This window comes from Rhinopithecus bieti, unplaced genomic scaffold (genome assembly GCF_001698545.2).
Source record: "Rhinopithecus bieti isolate Rb0 unplaced genomic scaffold, ASM169854v2 scaffold_50877, whole genome shotgun sequence".
NCBI classification, from domain to species: domain Eukaryota; kingdom Metazoa; phylum Chordata; class Mammalia; order Primates; family Cercopithecidae; genus Rhinopithecus; species Rhinopithecus bieti.
In genome coordinates this window covers 2,673,856-2,690,330 of record NW_016821745.1, presented here as the reverse complement: position 1 = coordinate 2,690,330, position 16,475 = coordinate 2,673,856, and the positions used below count along the sequence as shown (strand labels likewise).

At 43.2% G+C, this 16,475-nt stretch overlaps 1 protein-coding gene across 4 annotated transcripts in view; it reads right to left on the bottom strand.

Annotated features, from left to right (window-relative positions):
- Positions 1-16,475, bottom strand: part of PAXIP1 (PAX interacting protein 1) — a 60,080-nt gene that overhangs the window by 16,558 nt on the left and 27,047 nt on the right. For all 4 annotated transcript variants that reach the window (XM_017860586.1, XM_017860584.1, XM_017860587.1 and 1 more), the window contains 7 exons: positions 15,192-15,827; positions 8,013-8,739; positions 7,424-7,518; positions 3,303-3,398; positions 1,954-2,091; positions 1,162-1,283; positions 550-734 (listed from right to left, as the gene is read on the bottom strand). In XM_017860586.1, the coding sequence (XP_017716075.1) occupies positions 550-734; positions 1,162-1,283; positions 1,954-2,091; positions 3,303-3,398; positions 7,424-7,518; positions 8,013-8,739; positions 15,192-15,827 (1,999 nt within the window). The remainder of the gene's footprint in view (positions 1-549; positions 735-1,161; positions 1,284-1,953; positions 2,092-3,302; positions 3,399-7,423; positions 7,519-8,012; positions 8,740-15,191; positions 15,828-16,475) is intronic.

The window sequence follows — 16,475 nt, the reverse complement described above, 5'->3', positions numbered from 1 at the left end:
ATGACAGTATTCAAGATGTAACAGCAAGTCAGTCAAAGCTCAACAGTGACAAAGAGGACAGACGTCAATTCTAGGAAAGCAGGGAATGTTCTGTAGGGTAGGGACCAATTTGGACAAAAGATTAACTGGCCTGAGAGGCAAGACTATCAAAAAGCTTTCAAGCGCTCCTTCCATCTCTAAGAGTTCATCAAAAGCAAACAAAAATACTAAACATGCCTGTAGTCCCATCTACTTGGGAGGGTGAGGTGGAGAAATCACCCAAGCCCAGGAGACTGACGCTGCAGTGAGCCATGATCACACCACTGCACTCCAACCTGGGTGACGAAGCGAGACCCTGTCTCAAAAAAACAAAAACAAAAACAAACAAACAAAAATCCTGGGCAAAGTGGGGAGAAGGAAGAAAGAGTATAGAAAGGAAATTGGAAATGAGTCAAAAACTGATTAGAAAGCTCAAGCTTGGCCTGGTAATTAGTATGAATAAAAAGATGGCAGAAGTAATGCTAATGATTTAATTTAAGTAAGATTTGCAGCATGTAGAATTTCACTTACCTAAAAGATTTAAAACTAAATGCTGGGTAGGGGCAAACGGATCCTGCAGACTGAACGCCGTGTAGCGACTATACTGAATCTGCCTCAGTGCCTCAAAGTTTCCCAGAAGAATGTCGCCAAGCCACTGGGCGTTGACACAGGGTATCCTCCACTCTTTGGCTTTTTCATACTTTAAACCAGTTGGTCTTTTTATTTTTTGAGGAGAAAACATATTTATTAAATGTTAGAGATGTCAACTGTCCAAATGTACATTTATTTCCAACAAAAGGCAATAAAAAATTTCTAAGTGGGAGGCATATCCTAGCAAAGTTGAGGGTGACCCTGAATGAGAATGAAATATACACCTCAAGGCTCATACAGAATTACAAAACCACCTAGGAGTCTTACTTTTACCCTATTCCTGTTTTGTTAATTCAAATTTCATTAATTCAAATGTTTTCTAGGTATTTCTACTAACATTACTATATCATTGTCATACTTTGTTTAACAGACTTTGATTTCCACAAATTTCTACCACAAAACAATGACACACTAAAAAATGCACAACTATTGAAATAGCCACTATATTGTGTGTAAATTTATGATTAAAAATGGTTTCAAAAGTTTGCTTACTCTTTACAGATGAGGACTGTGTTGCTGCGGCATAGGTAACCCGTATATTTGGCGCCCGCCAAATAAGCCATTAATTTTAGGTCATCTCTGTCACTATCAACAAATCCAGTCACAGAAATAATCTAAGAAAAAAAAAAAAAGAGAGAGAAAATAAGATAAACACAAAATAAACAAAAAAACAAAACCAAGTACTATTTCTTCTACTTCTTAGTTGATATATATTTTTTCACTATTTTTTTGGCATTATGGAACACATTTGGTAATATCATTTCTAAAACTTTCAAGACCAGAACTGTATTAATGGTCAAAAGTTTACACACACAGCCCTCACGGGGAAGAAGAAAAAGAATGAACATGAGATGCCTTGTTTACGTTACTGCAACACTGCTCAGACGATCCCAATAGTTACGTTATAAAGCACGTAACCACGAGCCAGCTCCTCCTTCTCCTCACTGACCCCAATGCTGAGATCATTTGGGTGGGAGGACCCACAACTATTGATTAGTTCTACCCACTAGGGGCTGCCTTTGGTACAAGACATCTGATTTATTTTTGGATTTTAAATAGTGTCAAAGACTGGAGAATCCATTAAATATCTACTATGTGCAGAAAGCTGTGACTGTTACAAGGAACTAAAAGAAAGCAAGCTTTTTCTTATGAGCAGGCACTTATAAAACGGGCAAAAGTACACAGAGAAGCTGTGACTCGGAAGCCAACGCGGGAGCCTCAGGTAAGTGCTAGCAAGTGATTGAAGGATGATTTAACAAATGGAACGTGAGGACTCGATCTTACATGCTGTGAACACGGCTTTCCTCCTGGTGGGAAGGCCACTGGGAAGTGAAGGGCTCGGTGCGGTGGTAGCATCTTCTTCTTCTTTAAGACTGTGTTTAACCAGTGTGCAGTGATACATCTCTTTCTTTCTCTTATTGCCTATCAAACATAAAATTATAGGTGTGTTGTTTTTGTTTTTCTGTTGCAGGATTAAAGAAAATTCTAAGGTTGTATAACTACAATGCCCTTTTCATTGGAAGCCCCATAAAAGAATTTCATGACATCTAGCACTTGAAGTAACAAATTAAAACCATGTAGCTGGTTATTTGAAATACAACCTAAAAATGTTATTATCCATCTGCAAACAAGAGTCTACAACTGAGGACAAAAGCAACAAATTCTACAACAACCTTAAAAATAACGTTAATGATGACTGAAATAACACGTATGACCACCAAAGTTATAAGTGCCCTGTAAGAACACAGAGGGCCCCACATAAGAAAAAATACAAAAAGCTATCCACCTAAGATGAACCACAGGAAAACAAAAAAAGTCTCAGAAGTATTTCCACATTTTTACTGGAAAAGCAGATCCTGTGAACGGCTATCCTCTTTAAGAGGGGTGTCTTGGAGGTCATTTGTCACATATATATAATCTGTCTACAATAAGCATTTTTTGAAAAGAAATGAAACTTCAGAGAGCACAGGAAGGTAATATCGAGGAGAAAGCCTACATCCCGGCAGTTTTAGAAAAGCTCTGTAAGGGACCTGTCTTTGCACGCTTATGTGCGAGTCACACACCAGTACGGAATCCTGCTTCCCTTCACTGTGCAGAGAGCAGCTGGAATGGTGACTGCAGGGAGCGTCCGCCCTTTCTTTCTTTTTTTTTTTGAGACGGAGTCTCGCTCTGTCGCTCAGGCTGGAGTGCAGTGGTGAAATCTCGGCTCACTGCAACCTCTGCCTCCCGGGTTCACGCCATTGTCCTGCCTCAGCCTCCTGAGTATTGGGATTAGAGGTGCACACCACCATGCTTGGCTAATTTTTGTATTTTCAGTAGAGGCGGGATTTCACCATGTTGGTCAGGCTGGTCTCAAACTCCTGACCTCGTGATCTGCTCACCTCGGCCTCCTGTCCGCCCTTTCTTACCACCACCTAGGAACATCCCTTTCTTTCTCCATCGCTCAAAGACAACGGTGCCCACAAAAGGTATCAATCCCACCAAAGAACTGATCACAGGAAGAAGCAGTTTTCCTATCTTCAGAGGTAGAAAAAAGACCTTTCCAAAAATAACAATCAATCACCAGCATTAAAGATTGCATATAAAAAATGCCAGACCTTGCTCCTTGTCGCCGCTAAGGTTATTTTCCTTACCTGTGCATACACGCTGCTGACTTGACTCTCACAGAGAAGGTGCGTACATCGACTTGTGAACGTGGGGTCAACAGTGCCACCGTGTGCCTGGATTATCTACACACAAAGACCCGACCAACGCGGTCATCAATTTCGATCACTCAGAATAGAGGAGAATTCCAATTTCAAATAAGGCAGCTATTAAAAGACTCTATCATATATTTATATCATGTATTTCCCCAAAGTATTAAGGACATGTAACAGTTCTATTTACAGACTTTTCTACCCAGCACCATACAATGAAAATGAACTCCAGTACTCCAAATTTAATCTGAATTTCCAGGAAACAAGAGAAGAACAATGGAATGCACTCCAGGGTTTCTCAAGCTCAGCATAACTGCCCCTCTAGACCAGGGGGTTCTGGGAAGTGGGGGCTGTCCTGTACAGAGGAGGATATTTGGCAGTGTCCCCAACTTCTATCCACCCTATGCCAACAGCAGCCCCCTAGCCGCGACTACTAAAGATCTTCAGATACTGCCAAAGGTCTATGCTGGGCAGATCCACCTCCCTCAAAAAAGGAAATAAAACACAAATCAGAATGAAATTAGTAAATCCCAATAGTTTCTTCTCAAAACAGATCTGGTTTTCTGGGGGGAGGAACTGCTCTGCATCCAGGCTGTGACGGCTGCACGACCCCAGGCATTCTTCAGAACTCAAAATATTGTACACGGGAAAAGGAGAATTTGACGGCCTATTGGGTGAAATATAAACTTTAAAAGACCTGCCCCTAAAAAAACCGATTGCTTCACTTCCTACTTTTAAGATGTGAATGTTTATTTTTCCTCTGGCTAAGCAAAAATATAGTTTAATGAGGCACAGGACAGAACCACAGGTTCCTCGCCAATCCCTGCTTTTCACTCCACGGAAGCACGTTCAGCACTTGAAGCTGTTTCCTCCAACAAGTATGAATATATTCGAACTAACACTTTACATTAGTTCCTTTTCTCTAGTTTACATGACCATCTACAGACCTCCTACAGTGGACAACCTTCCCCACCATAACACACACTCTTTAAGCCTTCCTGATTTGGTTATATCCAGACTCTTGTTTAGATCAGTCATCAGTGACTGAACACAACACAGCCCAGCCACATGGCTTAATATCGCAGCCTAAGATGAGAGTTCCTTTCTGGTATAAACTTTGGTTTTCCCTGGTGCTAATCACTTCCTTATCCCAGCCCCCCCAGAATTTGCCCTTTTCTTAGTTTTCTATATACTTTTCACTATTTCATTCCCAAACTCTATGAAAAATGTACATGTGGTGGTTTTATATGTCTGCAAATTACTGTATACTCCCCTAGCCTTAAATATGGTCTAGACTCGGTCATTGAATATGGTGGAATTGACAGTGCCAGTCTCCTGTAACTCAATCACAAAAGACACCGTAACACTGCGGGTTTTCCTGCTCTCTACCTTGGGTCACACCCTCTGGGGAAGGGAGCCAGCTGTCATGCTGTGAAGACACCCAACCAGCCCTCTGGAGAGCCTCTGTGGTGAGGAGCTGAGGCCTCCAGCCCATAGCCATGTGAGGGAACCATCCTGGAAGGGACTCCTACAGCCCCCTCTGGCATCCTGACTGCAACCTCAGGAGATAGCTGAGCCACAACCGCCCTGCCAAGCTGCTGCAGGGTTTCTAATCCATGACCAAACTGAGAAATTGTTTATTGTTATAAGCCACTGGGTTTTGAGATAATCTGTTACACAGCAAGAGAAAATGAATGTAGTATCACCTATCCTTGAGCAACACAGGTGTGAACTGTGTGGGTCCTCTGATAGCTGGATTTTCTTCCACCTCTGCCACCCCTGAGGGAGTAAGACCAGCCTCTCCTGTCCCTCCTCCTCCTAGGCCCACTCATCGTGAAGACGACGAGGAAGAAGGCCTTTGTGATGATATACTTCCCCTTAATGAATAATACACATATTTTCTCTTTCTTATGATTTTCTTAATAACATTTTCTTTTCTTTAGCTTACTTTATTGTAAGAATATGGTAATACATATATAAAATATGCATTAATTGACTGTTTATCACTAAGGCTTCTGGTTAACATCAGGCTATTAGTAATTCAGGCTTCGGGGAGTCAAAAGTGATGTACAGATCTCTGAATGCATGGGAGTCAGCACCCCTAGGCTCCACACTGTTCAGGGGTTAGCTGTACATGTCTCTCCTGAATCTACCAGTGTTTTTGTTTGCTTGCTCCTCCAGGAAGTCTCTCTTCCGGTCCTGGGTCTAGTTCTCTCTACACCTACTTTCTCATCTATTGGCGTTTCCCTTCACCTCTATCCTAGGAACTCTCTTGTCATCTCTGAGTCAAATGCCTCATTTCCTGGCTACTAGGTCTCACTCTCTGCTGGCATAGTGGCTTCCTAAGGAAGAATATAAGGAGGTACATTTTCGACCATTAGTGTACAAATATCCTCCTTCCATAGTCTTATGACTGACAGGCTCTATAGGTTATTGGAGGTTGGAAATTATTTTCCCTCAAAAATGGAAGAAGCTGCTCCGTTGCTGGCCCCCGCGCACTGGACTGGAGACTCCCGAAATCGCCCTGACTCCTGATCTGTTCACGTTTCCCCTCCAGTGTGCTTGTCTTTGAGAGAAAACAGTTTTCTCTACCAGCACTGTGAACGTTTCCAGTTGCCTTATCACGGCTCTCCTTATATTTCTTTTCAATCTGAGGGCACATGGCCTTCAGCTGCAAAGCTACTTTCTTTCATAACATTCTTGCCTTCATTTTCTCTGTTCCCAAGCTCCTATTTAATTTTAGACCTCTTGGATAAATCCTTAACTTGAAAACAAGACAAAAAACCCAAACTTTCCTCCACTAACTTTGGTATCTTTGAGTTTTGTCGTACTTCTCAAGACAGTTTCTCAGTGCCGCCTTCAAACACTTCTGACTTTTAAAAAATCTCCGCTGCTGTCCTTCTCAGAACTGTCCCCTTCCTCCTTCACCCTGGCACATGCCATCCGCCTCTTTCCTCAGCCAACCACACAGTCATCTCCCTGGTCACCTTCAGATTCAACCCTTTACTACTTGAAATGCACAGCTGATCACTTCACCTGCATCTAAACTCCACCACATGGCGCATCAACAAGGTCTTGGAAGACATGCCAGCCCTGGCTCCTACCCCGACCCCTGCCTTGTGGACCCCACTGAGGCACCGTCCTTTGCACCCGCCTGTCAGTTTCCCCAATCACATGCCTTTGGCTGTGCTGCACCATTTGGAAAATCCTCCCCTCTAATTCTCACTCCTACTCATCCTATAATAAGCAGTTCAGGAATCACTTCTCCCAGTAGTCTTTTCTTAACACATCACCCCACAACATGATGGGTGAAGGTCCTTTCTCAGGCTCTCACAACAGTCTGCATCTGCCACCCTGCCTCTGCTTAGCTGCGTGGCTGCCTCTCGCACTGCTCTTTGGTTTTCTCCGTCTGTGATTTCCCACATATTCCCTAGGTCTTGCAGCATGCTTGGCACACAAGAGGGGTTTAAGCACTAGAGATGTTTATAGTGAAGCACATTCAAGATATATTAGAGGCACATTTAAACTCAGTTTTTATTAAAAAATAAATTTCTTGACTCAGTTTTGTTTTGGGGAATGCAAGAAAAAGTATTTCTTTTCTTTAAAGGCCACCATGCAAAATAATAAATAATTAAATTAACTCCAGTTTCACAATTGGGCTGGAAGAAGCTGAGGTTCTAGAGATTCTGGGATTTTCTAACAGCTACCTCTAGAGAAAGAGAAACGACTGAGATCCAAATGAATGGTCCCTCTCCCAGGACACCAAAAGCCTGAACTTATTTCCATCGTCCCCATTATACACATATAATTAGTGCCCCTTGGAATTTCCAAGCTGAAAAAAATAAGAAGTCTACCATCTTCATCTAACAGCTGAGAAAACTGATGCCCAGAAAAGTGCTGTGCCTGAGGCCACAGAGAATGTTAATCAAAATGCCCATCACACATTTATAACACATGTAGGTGCAGCTCAGTGAATGCAGCTAAGTGAACATAGTTACATCTACATAAGAAAGAAGCATCTTCAGACACAGTTGTCCTTCCTCCAGGCACAATCTCACCCTTTTCCAGGTGGCCAGCAGTTGCTTATCAGACATCTGCTCTGGATAATCCGCAATTGCAAACACACATCCCAATAAGAAGCCTTCTTCTGGAACTAGAGTAAAATTACATAAGAAAAAGAAAATTAAAACCCTATGAATATGCTTGCACAAAAGTTAAAAAGTGGTGTCTTGCAATGTGAGTCTATTATGTTAATCAGTCTTGACCATGATATATCTACCAGTAATCAGAGTGCATGGGGAATATTGCTACAAAGATACTAGTTATCTGTCTACACCGAATAATCGTTAAAAACTAAAACCAATGTAACTTATGCCTGGCCATTAAATACCCTGAAGGAGTCCCTGTGGCAGCCTAGATGTTCTACGGGACACCAATATTCACTTCAGCATATGATGTCCCAAAATACAAAAGAAAGCATAATTATCCCATGGTAACGATATTCTTTGTTAGGTATGAGACTCACACTCTCCATGTTGTAATAATTGTTTTGACATGAATCCTTACCCCACACTCAAACACTCTCAAAGCATTTATGTGAGTACAAGACTTTTAGGAGAGAGGGAAAAAAAAATCTCCACTACTAACTCTCCACTGCTGGATCATGTCCAAAAAGCTGATGATGCTGAGGTGGTGGTGGTGGTGGCTGCTGCTGCTGCGGGGGCTGCTGAGGTGGAACCTGATGCTGCAGCGCCTGTGACGTCTGACTCAAGTGTGGCGCCGTCTGACTTTGCATCTGCTGCTGCTGGTGCATGCGCTGGAGCTGCTGCTGCTGGAGCTGCTGCTGCTGAATCTGCTGTTGCTGCTGCTGCTGCTGGAGCAGGCTGTGTTGCTGCTGGAGCTGGGCGAGCTGCTGCTGCTGGAGCTGGTGCTGCTGCAGCTGATGGAACTGCTGCTGCAGGGCATGCTGCTGCGGAAAGGGCTGGAGCTGCTGCTGAGGGCGATGCAGCTGCTGTGGAGGATGCAACTGTTGCTGTGGAAACTGTAGCTGCTGCTGTGAAAACTGATGCGGATGGGCTTGCTGCTGCTGCTGCTGCTGTTGCTGTGAAAATGGATGTGGTGGCTGCTGGGGGTAAGGTTGCTGAGAAATCTGCTGCTGCTGCTGGAGCTGCATTATCTGTTGGGGCTGAAGGTGTAAAACCGGGTGCTGTTGCTGCTGCTGCTGCTGGGCCTGCTGCTGCTGCTGTAGTATGTGTGTCTCTGGAGTCACTTTCACTTGGCTAAACAGCACTGCATTGGCATTTGCATGTCCCTGCTGGCTGTGATTCACCTGCTGTTCTAAATTTTTCGTAGGTGCTGAAAGCGTCTGTAAGATCTACAAAACAAGTTAGGTGAAACATTATCAATAGTTCCTGAAACAAACGAATGATAATTTCTTAGTCACGAGAATAATAGCATCCTATTTATTAACAATATTCAACCAAGCAGACACAGCAAATGACTGGAAACTTCAAAACAATACTGCATTTTCTTTTGTATTTATTTTGTAACACCAATATCATAAAGTACATTCACATATTGAGACCACCAAAATTTGAAACTACGTTAGTAAAATGGAGTAAACTAACGAATTAAAGTGACAAAGACTCAGACGGCTTATGTGCTTGCCAGAGCAAGGCGTGTGAGTCCTATGCACAACTGGAGGCTAAGCCTCGGTGCTCCCTGCACTGTCCGCGGTGCCTCTCCACTGCCCATCGCCCACATCAGCTCCGCAGACCCTCTCCTGGCCCAGGAATGCACTGAGGAATGACAGGTGGTGAAGGCATCTGGTAATCAGGTTCAGCTTCACCTCAAACCTTCTCGCCACAGCTGCCACTTCCCATTTCCTCTTGTCTTACAGCCCAGAGTCTAGTAAAGAAAGGTTCTCAGTGAATCACCTTCCTGATGAAAGCGGCATGACCCAAGCTGTGACTCCAAGAGCCCTTCACTCCACTGTCAACTTGCTATGTGCACTGGCATTCTTCAGAAAAGGAGGCCAGCTAAGACACCACCGGAGCTGTTTAAACAGTGATGTTTCTCCCAACTAAGAACTCATCATTAGAGTTGGGAAATGATGCTTCCTCAAAAATGACTGAGTTCTTCATGTGGGACAAAATATTTCAAGCTAGAAAAAAAGAATTCAAACCAGACTATTTGTCTTCTAGCTCTTTCTGCTTCACAATGACAGGGAATAGGCTAAGAGTTCTGTGTACACTGAGGAGTAGGAGAAGGACGGTGACCAGCAGATGCCCACGAAGCAGAGCAAGTTATTTTTTTAATATCCTATAGTGTACTGAATACAACAAAAGATACATGTTATACAATGAATTTTGTTCCACATGCTCAAGCAACAAAAATTTGAAACCAACTTCTTATGGTCATGGAAATCAGTAAAAATAGATTTTATTAAACTCAATCCATATAACTTTTAACCCTATTAAAAGCATTTAAAATGTAAACAAAATTCTAGGAATTTGATTTTAACACATATCAGAACTATACCAAAATCTCAAACATATTCTAACATATATCTTTCACTTAAACAGACTCCAAATTGCAAAGGTTATATGACCTGCAAGGATAACAGATTTTGGGTTTAGTGATAAATAATTGAGTTTAGAATTGAAATAAGTCAAAATCAAGAGCTTAGGTACACCCATCTTTAAAATCACCTTATGTATGAAACATCTCTATGAGATTCAAGACTTCAGAAACACCTGAGTGGAACTCGAAGCAGAAAAATGTCTTTTAAACAAAATAATAAGACAACTGTTTCATCTCCATATTTAAAAGTATTTTTAAAAATCCAGAAAAGAAGAGGGGAAAATTCACCCCATCACACGTCACCCTGCGGAGCCCAGCAGCATTCGGTGCTGTGGAGAGAAGCATGCATGTGTGGGGCACCTGCCTGCCTGCTGGGCACCAGCCATGAGCCCTACATGGCAAACTGCTAGAAACAGCAGCTGCCTCTTGAGAAGGTAAACAGCAATGAGGGGTGGGAGGGGCGAAGAGTTTAACTATTCACTCTGTCCTTTGGTATCATTTGAATTTTTGAATTTTGTACACATATTATTTTTTCACCCTCATATGTAAACAGCCCATGGAACTCTGAGGGATAGTAAAGAAATAAATGCCCATCTGCAGGTGGACAGGGCTGAACCAGTCATTCACCACATGCTGCTCCCCGCGCCTCTACACCTGTCAACTCCAGGTGAAAGGGAGCTCAGGAAGGGGCACAGGACCTAGACAAACACAGCAGCAGACATCAGGACAGGACAGAGGCCAGAGGCTCCTATTTTTCAGATTGGCCAAGAGGACTCAGCAGGGTCTGCTGTCTGCAGAAAGTGCTCCATCTGATCTCAGAGGGCTGAGGGAGGCCTGGGTGGGACAGGAGGCAATTTACAGCTGTTTCTACTATGGGCTTCAGTTAAGATGGGTCCTCATCCACTGCTAACCCAGCCCATTAAGGGAGAAGAACAGATGGAGATTCAGGATGAGAGTCCCGGCTAGAAATGAAGACAGCCATTGGCCTGGAACCTTCTCCACTTGAGGCAGTGAGAGATGCAGGCCTGACTGAAGAGGAGGCATCTGCAAGACCAGCCATTGAGATGCCAGCCAAAACCCCTACCACATTCATCTGATCACTTTTTCAACCATCTGATCTGCCTCTGGCTGGAAACATGTTAGTCCTGAAGAATGTATGAAAAAGAATCTTAATTGCTCAATTACATAATTGTGCTATACTACAAACAATTCTGAATGAATGTCAAGTTAAAATTTTTCCATTACAACTGTCATAATCCTCATTTATACTACATTAATACTGAGTTACTGAATTCCATATACAGAAAGCATTATGATACACACCACATGGCTTCTAACCACTATACATTTGCAATTTAAACAGGATTTTGATGGTAAATTACGCCCCCCCACCAACATTAGTTCAACTAAATCTGTCTCATATTTCTAAACTTTCAAAAAGTCATTTTCTTCACATCTAGCAGTAAAATGTCCTTATGTTCTCTCGCACTGATAAAAGTCTCTCAGAAAATCTCTGCAATTCTCACTAGTGATCAAATCCATTCACTCACTAGAAATGGATGGAGCCTTCTCAGTTTTCCATTGCTAGAGCACACAGCTGAGTATACCAAATTTATCTCCTAAGGACAATTTCCAGTGCAGAGATGTGCTCAAACTCCCTACTGCAGTCAATTCTTTCCATTTCAAAGTAAATTATTGTCTCTATATCCAAATACAAACATAAGGAAGTTTTTATATATATATATATGTATATATATATTTTTTTGAGACAGAGTCTCACTCTGTTGCCCAGGCTGGAGTGCAGTGGTCAGATCTCAGCTCACTGTAAGCTCCGCCTCCCGAGTTTACGCCATTCTCCTGCCTCAGCCTCCCTAGTAGCTGGGACTACAGGCGCCGGTCACCGCGCCCGGCTAGTTTTTTGTATTTTTTTAGTAGAGACGGGGTTTGCCCGTGTTAGCCAGGATGGTCTCGGTCTCCTGACCTCGTGATCCGCCCATCTCGGCCTCCCAAAGTGCTGGGATTACAGGCTTGAGCCACTGCGCCCAGCCGGAAGTTTATATTTAAACCAACATCCATTGTATTTGTAAAACATAATAAGGCCAGGCACGGTGGCTCACGCCTATAATCCCAGCACTTTGGGAGGCTGAGGTGGGCGGATCACCTGAAGTCAGGAGTTCGAGACCAGCCTGGCCAATATGGCAAAAATCCATCTCTAATAAAAATAAACAAACATTAACCGGGCGTGGTGATGGGCACCTGTAATCCCAGCTACTCAGGAGGCTGAGGCAAGAGAATCGCCTAAGCCAGGGAGGTGCAGGTTACAGTGAGCAGAAATCGCACCACTGCACTCCAGCCTGAGCGACAGAGTGAGACTCTGTCTCAAAAAACAACCAAAACATATATATTAGGAATAAGTAGTAACTAACCAGCAGTAACTGACCAACACTTTTTGAAACCACAAACAAATGAAGAGCAAAGAACATTTCCTATTTCAAGTGGATGACTTCTGTCCATAATTTCTCACCTAAAGAAAGTGAGAAAGTAGCATTTCTCAAAGTGCCAGAGGCTTCATCCATGATTCCTCACACCAACCCTATGAGAGAGATCTTTATGGCCCATGTCTCACATATCCCACTGCTGACAGGACAGGTCTACTGTGTGGTCCCAGTCTTCCTGCCAGGACTGGTCACCTCAATTCCTCCACCTCAGCAGTATCATCACTCTTCTCATGTCTGAGGTCAAAAATGCTAGAATCCTCTTTGTCTCTAGCCTATCATTCTTTATGGCCTTTACTTTCTACCTGTCACGACATCCTCTGGTTCTCAGGACGACTGTGTGATCGCCACTTTGCTGCTCTGTGGCTGCGACTGTGCCCTGTGGCTTTATCCCGCCCACCTGCCTGGACTTGGATGCGCAGGGACCAGGGCCGGCAACCTCAGCACTGGGCGGTGCTGGAGCTGCTCCTTCTGTGCATCTCATTTCCCCTAAACTTGGCTGACCCCAGCGCTCTCATGGGGCCCATTTGGACAACCCCTGGTCTAGAAGCTCTTGGACCTCCTCATCTTGGCGGCCCTCTCCCCATTTCCTCGGCCACACATTCCCAACCACCCCAAGCCAGCTGATGCCATCATCCCAAGAATCGTGTACTACTAATACCCACTGCTTAGGTGGAGGGGAGTGAGACAAGGATTTTGTCTGCCCCACGGCATTTCTACACACTTTTTAAACCACTGCTATTATCACACCCAATAAAATGATCATTGTTTGTCAACATCACCTTACACCTAAGCCATATTGAATTTCCCCACTTGATCAACATCAAGCCTTTCTACTGAAAGTGGATGTGGAGAATACTGGATCCTGCTTCAGGCTGTTCCTATATGCAGAGCCATTTTTCTAGGACTTTGAACTGTTACTATGAAATTAAAGTGTCCAGAACAAGGTGAAGCGGCAGACGGGGCGTCACCATCAGATGGAACAGCCCAGCTGGCTCTCAATGGTGGGGCTCCTCAGAGCCTGGTCCCAGACCCTCCTCTTCCTCTGCCCCGCCTACTATACATCCTCACATCTACCTCCATAGCTTCAGTCAGCCTTGTTTCCTCTGGTTCCACCGCATAGCAGACAGCCCCTGCATGGATCAGATACCTCCAACCCAACACATCTGAAAAGAAACTTGGATTCTTCAAACCTGCAGCTTCCCCAGTGTCCCTTATCTCTGAAACGGCATCAACTTCCTTCACTTGCTCAGGCCAGAAAGCTGGATCCTCCCATTCATTTTTTTCTCTCTCAAACTCCACCTCTATATCCTCTTATGGGGCCTCTCTGCTTCACTCTTGCCCCCTACGATCCACTGTTTACACAATACCTATCAGAGTGCATCTCACCCCAACTCAAAACCCAGTGGCTTCCTTCCAAGAAAGTCCATACTCCTCACTATGGCCCTATATGGCAAGGCCCCTTTTAAATCCTTCCTAGAACTCATTCACCTTATGCAGTTCAAATTTCATTAACTTTCTTTTCTTAGAACTCAGCAAATTCATGCCCACAATTGTGTCTTCCTTTTGCCTGGGAACTCTGTGCCCTCAGTTCTTCACACGGCCTTTCCTTGTCATTCAACCCTGATCTGAGTCACCTCCTGCCTGAGGTCCTTCTTGACCATCTTGTCTAAAACAGCCTCCTTCCCTTCACCTGCTATTACGGGACCCTGATTATTTTCTTCAAAACACCTTTCACCATCAACAGTCTTTCTGTTCATATTTCTCCTCTTACTGTATGTCTTCTCTACCTAAATTGGTTTTCTTATTCACAATTTTATCTCCAGTGCCGAGAAAAATGCAGAGTGGCCAATATACCACCTCAACTACCTTCTTTCTGTCTTAAATAGAAATATATCTACTTAAAACTTTTAAGGCCATGCATGGTGGCTCACACCTGTAATCCCAGCGCTCTGGGAGGCCGAGGTGGGTGGATCACTAGAGATCAAGAGTTCAAGACCAGCCTGGCCAACATGGTGCAACCCTGTCTCTACTAAAAATACAAAAAAAAAAAAAAAAAGAAAAAATTAGCCAGGCATGGTGGCGCATGCCTATGATCCCAGCTACTCGGGAGGCTGAAGCAGGAGAATCATTTGAACCCGGGAGGCGGAGGTTGCAGTGTGCAGAGATCATACCACTGCATTCCAGCCTGAGCGACAGAGTGAGACTCTATCGCAAAACAAAAACAAAAACAAGACAAAACAAAAAAACAAAAAACAACAGCAACAAAACTTGAGATCCACTCTGTATCAATAAGCTCCATGCTATATAAACTGTAACCTGAAATCAAGGATTCTTCAATAAATGTATGAATTTGTGCTATTTACTTACTACCATGAAGTTCATTATAAGCAAATCAGGTACAGCTGGTAAACTTCATGATTCTCTTTGCTGCCATTGCTAATTTTAAACTAAGTAAGAGTAGAAACCCTTCAAGGGATAGTACGCCATCACTGACATCCTGGTTCTACTCACCTGCTTTAAATCTTCAACTTAACATACAGTTACCTTTTTTTCAATGACCCTGAAATAAATAAATAAATACACACACACACACACACACACACACACACACACACACACACAACAGTAAACAGGTTCTCACACAAATACTGCTTGTAAGTTATTTGGTCTGAAAAGGCAAAACCAATAAATTACGTTGAAATAGACTGTGAAATCCAATACTGAAATTTTTTTCTGAGTGACTTACATGTGCTACATTTGATGGCCGGTTAATCTGCTGAATGTCAGCATTATTAGTAATATTCCTCAATGTCCGTACAGCTGGACTCCAGGTAGCTAACATTTCTGATCTTTCAGAACTTTGGAGGTTTTGTCCAGCAGCGATTAAATTACCCCGGACCTCAGGGGGCAAAATGTTACCTGGAACGGGTGGGACGTTGGCACACAAGTTAATTAACCCAGGCTCCTTTCCCTGAGGCAGCCTGCGTTTTGCTGCAGTTAACTGTGGGACTTCGGCTGGGGTCCAGTTTAAATTTCTCTCTTGTTTTTCCGGTGATGAATCTGAAGAGTCATCAAACATTAATTCCCCTTTAGATTTTTCAGTGTTGGATTTGGGTGAAAACTGCTGGTCACCTGAAGGAGACCCTTCTTGAGAGCTGGCAGGGCTTGACTTCTCATCTGTACTACCCTCATTCTGAGAATCTTGTTCCTCATTTTCTACTTCCTCCTCCTCTTCCTCTTCCTCTTCTTCCTCTTCATAAATAATCAAACGAGGATGATAAAATGCTTCGTCCTTTTTGGTTTTCTCTGATACGCAATCCAGAACCCAGTCAGGAGTCACAATTTTAATACTTGCTCGCTTTAAAGCACATTCGTATTTCTCCTATGAGGAAAGCAGAAACACACACACACAAAACAAAGCTGTAAATTTTATCACATTTCCTACATTATGCATTTTAGAAAAAACTCAGGAGAGGAATGCAATTGAAATGTTGAGCAACTATTATTACAGTTTTATACATAAGGAAAGTTTGATCTTTAAGACAGAGGACATGAGGCAAAAGTTAAAAGGAACCATACAGCAGTGACCGTAGGAAGGTATCATGCCTGCAACAGGAGTCTTAAAAGACTTGGCTTAAAATTAACTTTTTAAAATGATATTTTAAGTACAAAAGTAGAGCTAGTAATCCTATGGAAAATTAGGAAGTGAATAATTGCTACCTAAGTTTTTATTGATTGATAATATTTAGAAGCTTGCTTTTCCATGACAGTAAAGTAACGGCATGGCAGAGTGCCACCAATGCATCACGTACACTCATGGAGTGTGGCTGACTTGCTGACTTGCACAGGAGAGCTCTATTCAAGATCTAGTATTTATGGAGCTCACCCTATATGCCAAGCAGCACTAAGGGATGGAGACACAAAGGATGCAACAAGTCTCTGACCTGACAAGGCTCACAATTTGGTTCTAAAGAGAAATTAAATACGGAATGCAAATACAATATAAAACCAGTGCTGAATCATGCGGTGA